We start from the raw sequence: 7,393 nt of genomic DNA on the forward strand, positions 1-7,393 counted from the left end.
TGCAAAGTCAGATTCATGCTACAGTGGTCTGAGGGGCATTATAGTGAACTCACATTGATGTCTTGACCAGCAAATGTGCCTGATCTGCACCCATTGGAAAACATACTGGGCACCATTCCATTCCATAATTTGCGAGACTTGCTTGACCTGTGCAGAGACATCTGGTGCTACATACTACTGAAATCCTGTCAAGGACTTGTAGTATCCTTACCAAGCAGAATCTCTGTAGTACAGTGTTTGAAAAGTGGAAAAACATACTTAAAAATTAGTAATCATTGGCTCATTGGTGTATTTATTTATTCATTTTTCTTTGCTCATGGAGGCGACAGTTTATAGGTGTGAACGTTGAACGCATCATACACATTTAGGCAAGCTGTTCAACATTTGACAAATTTGTCACAGTACATAATGTGAAGGCTTAATTTTAATGAATACAAAGTGTGTTTACAATAATTATGAAATACCACAAAGGACAGTGTACTAACAAATGTATATATAAAAGTGTGCAGTTCTCATCTTAGGTTTGGTTATGCTAATCATAAATTACATATTTTTTTCTGTTAGCCCCTCTAAGATTTTCTACAAAGAGTTAACTTCCTTTCATATCCTTTTATGTGTTGTTTAATGTATTGAATACCTCCTGCCAGTTTTACCAAGAGCATCCACTGCCAGTGTGATGATGTGTTGTCTAGGTCCTTTTTTGTATCATAAAAATTCTTTTTAAGTACACTGCTTGTGCATTGCTTCACATATAAATTGAATAGGAAGGATGTGGATATATGCTTACATAGTTCACTACTCTCAGAGCTCCTTCATTTCATTAATAAATGTAGATTAATGTTATCTACTAATTTACTAGGAAATGTTTGTGTTGCTTGTTTACCGAAGGACATGATTGACAGCTTTCTTTCTGTATGGTTCCAGGCTGTTCTGCGGGAAAAATTAAAATATGCCATCCATTTCTGCAAATCTATAGACACTGATGAATATGCAAGAGTCGCCATGCCAAGCAGTGGTGCAGGCTCAAGTAATTGTGACAGTGATGAACTGGACAGCATTGCAAGTGATGGACCAGAGTCTGTATGACCACAGAACTGCAGGCTGTAATTATGTTATATATGTAATTTTGTTAAAAGAAATAGTTTGACAGCAATGTGTCATCTTCGTTTCCCTTTTTTTTCCATGATCAAAAGATACAAATATTATATTTTAAAAAATTATACTGAAAGCAGTACAAGGATCTGTTATTTCTGTACAGACACTGTACTGACTTTTTTCCTGTGATATAATGTATAAGCTTCATGTTATCTTTTTCTCTGTCATCATATTTCAGTATGTCTTTACTCTTTGGTATTTTTATTTTCTTTTGCTTGAAAGTACTGTTGTATTTACAAGAACGCCAGTCAGTATTAAACTTTAAAGGATATGTGATCACCATTTACCTCCAAAAATAAGTAAAAACACCAGGTAGGGTAAGTGAAAAAGTGATATTTCAGAGCTTTGGATTTTGTACAACGGTTATTAGAGAAAAGTTTAAAGGTACAAAATTTCCTGCATTGAGGCACAACTACATTAGTGGTATTACATGGTATGCAAGGAGAGACAAATGGCTATTGAGAGGCAGCACAGTTTGAAAAGGGTATTCATCCAGTCAGACATTGTTTACCGTAAATGTCATCATGTGTAGGAACCTTCAAGGATGTGGGATGAGCAAAATTATACATAAATTGGAAGAAGTTTCTCCCACAGACTATTTGGCAGACTGTGAATTTATGAGAAAAGCATGAGAGTATACAGTTAAGAGGTACTGTGTATCTAGAATAACCTATAAATGAATAATTTGAAAGGAAATTAAAGACCAAATATGATTGCTGAAAGAGAGAGAAAGAAATAAGACCAAAAATAAAGAGTGACATACCATCAGTATAGCAAATGACAAAAAATATTTGTGAATGCTTGGAGGCTAACCATAAACGAATGAAAAGAAAATGTAGAAGAACTGAAGGAGGAGGAGGAGGAGGAGGAGGAGGAGGAGCAGAAGAAGAAGAAGAAGAATACTGAAGATTACTGCACTACTGATGAAAGAAGACAAGCTTATAGTAATACTACTACAGTTCATTGACATGTTAACTCCCTGTAATTTACCCTGCCATCTAAGATATCCACTATTTTAGTTGTGCCTCAGACCTTTCTTTTCAAGAAGTAAGAGTACCTCTTTTAAAAAGAAAGTGCAAAATGTTTCCTTCAGTTTTGTGTACCTTACTCATTACTGTTATTAGCTTTTCAAGGCTAATGGTGACCCAGCATTCCTAGAAAGACAGGTATCTCTGTTGACTTTCTTGTTTTCTATCAGTATTAAGTTAGACTATTAAACTTCAGTTTTTTATGCTTGTACTATACCATTGTAAATATATTTAATGTTAAGTTATGCACATGTTCCTAATTCTTAATATTTTTACCGTCTATAAATTGTGGAATGTGATATCTTGCAGGGTGAAATTTAATGCGATTCTGGTGTATGACTCTAAAAATACGGACAAGGAAAACAAAAACACGAGATTCATCAGTATGTTGAATGACATTATTTGTGTTAATTAGAAAGAGTATAAAGCAATTTCTACAAATTAAGTTCTGTGGAATAAATTGATGATTTTTTAATGAGATCAGTAAAAGCGCATTACAGAAAATAAATCTTGTAACATTTGAGATGTTTAGCTCCAAAGTAAGCAGTATCCATGAAACTGCTCTATGAGTCCACTTCATGTGTGCTAGACAATGGGCAACTACTTCTCATAGGTAGATTTCCACTGGATATTTTGTTGGTTTTTGCAGGATGACCCAAGAATACTTTCGTACTGTCTGAATACTGCAATATATCTTTGCAGTCTTTTGCCTGCCATAATGTGTGGTTTCTAAACATTGCTAATTATTGAAATGTTTTGTAAACCTAAATATACTTTCAGACAATTGCATTGCTGCAAGTAACTTTTGTCATGATTGTAATGTGCAATGAGCTTAGGGATGTTCATGACTTTACAGAGTAATGACAAATCAATGCCACAGTTTTACAGTTTAAACTGTTGAAAATCTGTCCATAATTATGTACATTGTTAATAAAAACAATTTGTAATAATATTTGCCTTTTATTTGTTTTATCACAATTTTGATTTTAAAGCCTTCATGTGAAAAAAAGATCAGTAGACTTCTGATATCTACAGACAAAATAAAATTTTTTAATGAAATTGAAAGGAAAAAAATTATGCATGGAGGGAGGTGAGAAGAAAGGAGTTAGGTTGCAGAGAAAACTCATGTTGGAATGAACAGAAGGAATTCAGCTTCCATGTTGGCAGCAGACAAGAATTAAGACCAGTAAGTGAATCTAATCATGTGGAACACTGAACACATTCTTTGTACAGTTGGAAAAGTTGCTCATATGCTCTCTCAATTCATGCTTGCATTGCTGGAGCATACTTATTGCTGGAATACATTTTGTATCAAAAGCAAATGGATGAATTTTAATTGCTTGTTAATTGAAGGGTTTTACAGAGTTGGTATCTCAGTGAAATATACCATGTTTGGTGCTATAGGAATGTATATAAAAATGATGGAAGGAGGACACAATTCTAATAATTAGGTACTAGTATGCTGTAAGTTTGAATACTGGAGTTGTGAAGAAGAGTTCGCGAAAAGGAAGAAATATGCTGTGTGGTACGAAAACTGTAACAATCATTAAAATGACAGTACATTTGGTTGCTGGTGATCTTTAATACTGTGGTAAACCCTTTTATTAAACATGTAGTAGCTTTTTTTCCAGATATGCTGTACAAAAATATGGATATTTCTGATTTCTGTGGAATGTCCTCTTAGAAAGTCATAAGATGTTCTCTATGTGGTGCAGTATTGGAAGGATAACTTGGATTAGACAAGACGTCTCTTATGTCTATGATCCTATGTCCTCACTATCATACATCAATAAGTTACCACCACATTTTTTTCTTTAAAAATTCTGTTATGTTGCATATGTACAAACAAACCAAAAACATGGACATGGGAAGTCAAGCTGGATTTAACAATTTCACTACATAATGTACCCGAGTACAAATGAGGCTTACCACTTAACTGTAACCCAACAGATCTCTTGCTTAAAACTTGACATTCTTTCCAACTGCTTGGTTTAATTCATCGTTTACTTTTCTTTATTCCCAAGGAAACATCCATATTAAAATTGCAGCTTTACATTTTTTATTTTTTCTTAGTGTAGTTTGTTTACTATTTCTGTTTATTCCCAAAGAAACAAGAGTTCCACATTTTTTCTCTTATTAATGCTTGTGAGAGTGCTCTTAGTTTTGTTGATGAGTGCAGACCTTTTACTTTTTATTACTTTTTTCTTTGGCTTAATTCTTATTTAACTCCAGCAATAATTAACAAATTTAATGGTAGTTTTATTATTCACTGCAGATTTACAGTGCTTACAGTCATGCAAGGGAGGTAGGTTTGCACTGCCTTGCAAATGTTTTTTTTAGATTTCGGCACAGGCTCATTTTTGCAACTGATGTACTGCATCTTATAAAAAGTCACTAAGATTCAATTTGGAAGTATTATTTTTGTGTATGTTTAAGCCACAAAATAAAATGCTAGGAGTCAAGGTATCCACTCACTACGTAATTGAGGTGCTGAGTGGCCAACAGGCATATAAATAAGATTAAAATACACAGTTTCACAAAAAAAGTAAGGTGCCCGTGTTACCTCTTCATATCTGCACCTGCCATCTGAGAACAAGTAATAGACTCTGTGTCATCCCATACCATTGGCCAGACACTAGTAGCAGCCAGGCTAGAGAATACGGAATATCAGACCAGCTGTGTGGCTGGATTGAAGTGTTTTTAGCAAACAGAACACAGCATGTTGTTATCAATGGAGAGACGTCTACAGACGTTAAAGTAACCTCTGGTGTGCCACAGTGGAGTGTTATGGGACCATTGCTTTTCACAATATATATAAATGACCCAGTAGATAGTGTCAGAAGTTCCATGTGGCTTTTTGCGGGTGATGCTGTAGTATACAGAGAAGTTGCAGCATTAGAAAATTGTAGTGAAATGCAGGAAGATCTGCAGCAGATAGGCACTTGGTGCAGGGAGTGGCAACTGACCCTTAACATAGACAAATGTAATGTATTGCGAATACATAGAAAGAAGGATCCTTTATTGTATGATTATATGATAGCGGAACAAACACTGGTAGCAGTTACTTCTGTAAAATATCTGGGAGTATGCATACGGAACGATTTGAAGTGGAATTATCATATAAAATTAATTGTTGGTAAGGCGGGTGCCAGGCTGAGGTTCATTGGGAGAGTTCTTAGAAAATGCAGTCCATCAACAAAGGAGGTGGCTTACAAAACACTCGTTTGACCTATACTTGAGTATTGCTCATCAGTGTGGGATCCGTACCAGATCGGGTGGACGGAGGAGATAGAGAAGATCCAAAGAAGAGCGGCGCGTTTCGTCACAGGGTTATTTGGTAACCGTGATAGCATTACGGAGATGTTTAGCAAACTCAAGTGGCAGACTCTGCAAGAGAGGCGCTCTGCATCGCGGTGTAGCTTGCTCGCCAGGTTTCAAGAGGGTGCGTTTTTGGATGAGGTATCGAATATATTGCTTCCCCCTACTTATATCTCCCGAGGAGATCACGAATGTAAAATTAGAGAGATTCGAGCGCGCACGGAGGCTTTCCAACAGTCGTTCTTCCCGCGAACCATACGTGACTGGAACAGAAAAGGGAGGTAATGACAGTGGCACGTAAAGTGCCGTCCGCCACACACCGTTGGTTGGCTTGCGGAGTATAAATGTAGATGTAGATGTAGATGTACTGCCCCATTCATAGGCTGCTGTTAACACCACAACATAAACAGCTGACTGTGCAGTGTTGCCATGACCGGAAAGCACAGAGTGCTGATGAACAGTGTCTCATTGTGTTCAACAATGCATTGCAGTTTTGCACTACCCCTGATGACCACCGCTGGGAAGTATGCCAGTGACCTGGTGAGAGGGCTCATTCTTCCAATGTTTTGGAGAGAGAAAGCTGACTCACTTGTGGTGTTACAGTGTAGGGAGCCATTGGGAATGACTTCAGATCATGGCTGTTAGTGACTGAGGGTAATATGATGGCACAGTGTTACATCACCAACATCCTGCTTCCTCATGTGTTACATCACATGCAACAGTATCAAGGGCTCACTTTCAACAGGACATATGGCATATGTCTCACATGTCTCTATGAAATATCCAAGTGACACTGAGGTAGTCTCATGGCTATTAAGATCCCCAGATCTGTTACTCACAAAACTTGACCATTCGCCAAGCGATCAAATTAAAATGGCCGGCTAATCTCACCCGTGGGGTCATTCTGCTGCACGACAACGCAAAGCCTCATACAGCCAACACAGTCGTGACACTCCTGCAGAAATTCAAATGGGAGATTGTCAACCACCCTCCATACAGTCCGGACCTCTCTCCAGTTTTGGTCCTCTTAAAAAGGCTCTGAGCGGCAAACGATTCACCTCGGATGACAATGTCCAGCTGTACATGCGGAACTGGTTAACATCACAGCCCCGGGAATTTTATGAGACAGCCATTCACTGCCTTGTGTCACAGTGTGACAAGTGTCTCAACAGCCAGGGTCAATACTTGTAACATACAGGTACTGGTTTCTGTAATTATGCCTTCAGCTCATTTCTTTTTGAACGCCCCTTACAAATTTTTATTCTGGTGTAATCCATTTAAGTTTCCTACTTACTCTCTTTTGATAAGCTCTAGGAGGAAAAGATTCATTAAATATATGTAAAGAAAAATTTAAGAATTTGCTGTAGTTTATGGTGCTTAACTGTAGTGGTTCACACACCAGGTTATAACACTTGGTGTATTGCAGAATAAATCAATACTACTGGTCCACACACCAGGTTATAACACTTAGTTTATTGCTGAATAAATCAATACTACTTTTGCTGTAATTCCTTTTTATATACAGTTCTGGAGGCTTTAATTTACCTTCCTTTGGGAAGTCAAAAACAGAGCTGAATGATCCAAAATATTTAGGTCTAAGCAGTGCTTATTTTCATTTTCAAACTGTTAGTTTGTAATAATGTTGTCAATACAGGCCACTGATCTACTGTTTGCTCTAGTGACTCCACAAAAGTTAAATTTCATACCAGATTTCTCAATTAAGGCCTGAAATTTTGTGGAATCACTGCTGTCAGCTAACTTATTTATGTTGAAGTCTGCTGTAATCACAACTTCTTACTTTCTTTCTGAAGTTTTTCTAGCAGACATTGGAATTTAGCTAAGAACATTTATGTTACAGCACATCTAGCAATTCTGTAAAATGCAATAATCAC

The 7,393-nt window shown here is 36.9% G+C and overlaps 1 protein-coding gene across 1 annotated transcript in view; it reads left to right on the forward strand.

Moving 5' to 3' along the window:
* The window catches only part of LOC126248847 (E3 ubiquitin-protein ligase HERC2), an 851,297-nt gene extending 848,197 nt beyond the window's left edge, over nucleotides 1-3,100 (forward strand). Inside the window, exon 84 of the mRNA XM_049950269.1 lies at nucleotides 925-3,100. Coding sequence (XP_049806226.1) covers nucleotides 925-1,086 — 162 coding nt within the window. The 3' untranslated portion in view covers nucleotides 1,087-3,100. The remainder of the gene's footprint in view (nucleotides 1-924) is intronic.
* The last annotated feature ends 4,293 nt before the right edge of the window (nucleotides 3,101-7,393 follow it).

Source organism: Schistocerca nitens, chromosome 3 (assembly GCF_023898315.1).
Source record: "Schistocerca nitens isolate TAMUIC-IGC-003100 chromosome 3, iqSchNite1.1, whole genome shotgun sequence".
NCBI lineage: Eukaryota > Metazoa > Arthropoda > Insecta > Orthoptera > Acrididae > Schistocerca > Schistocerca nitens.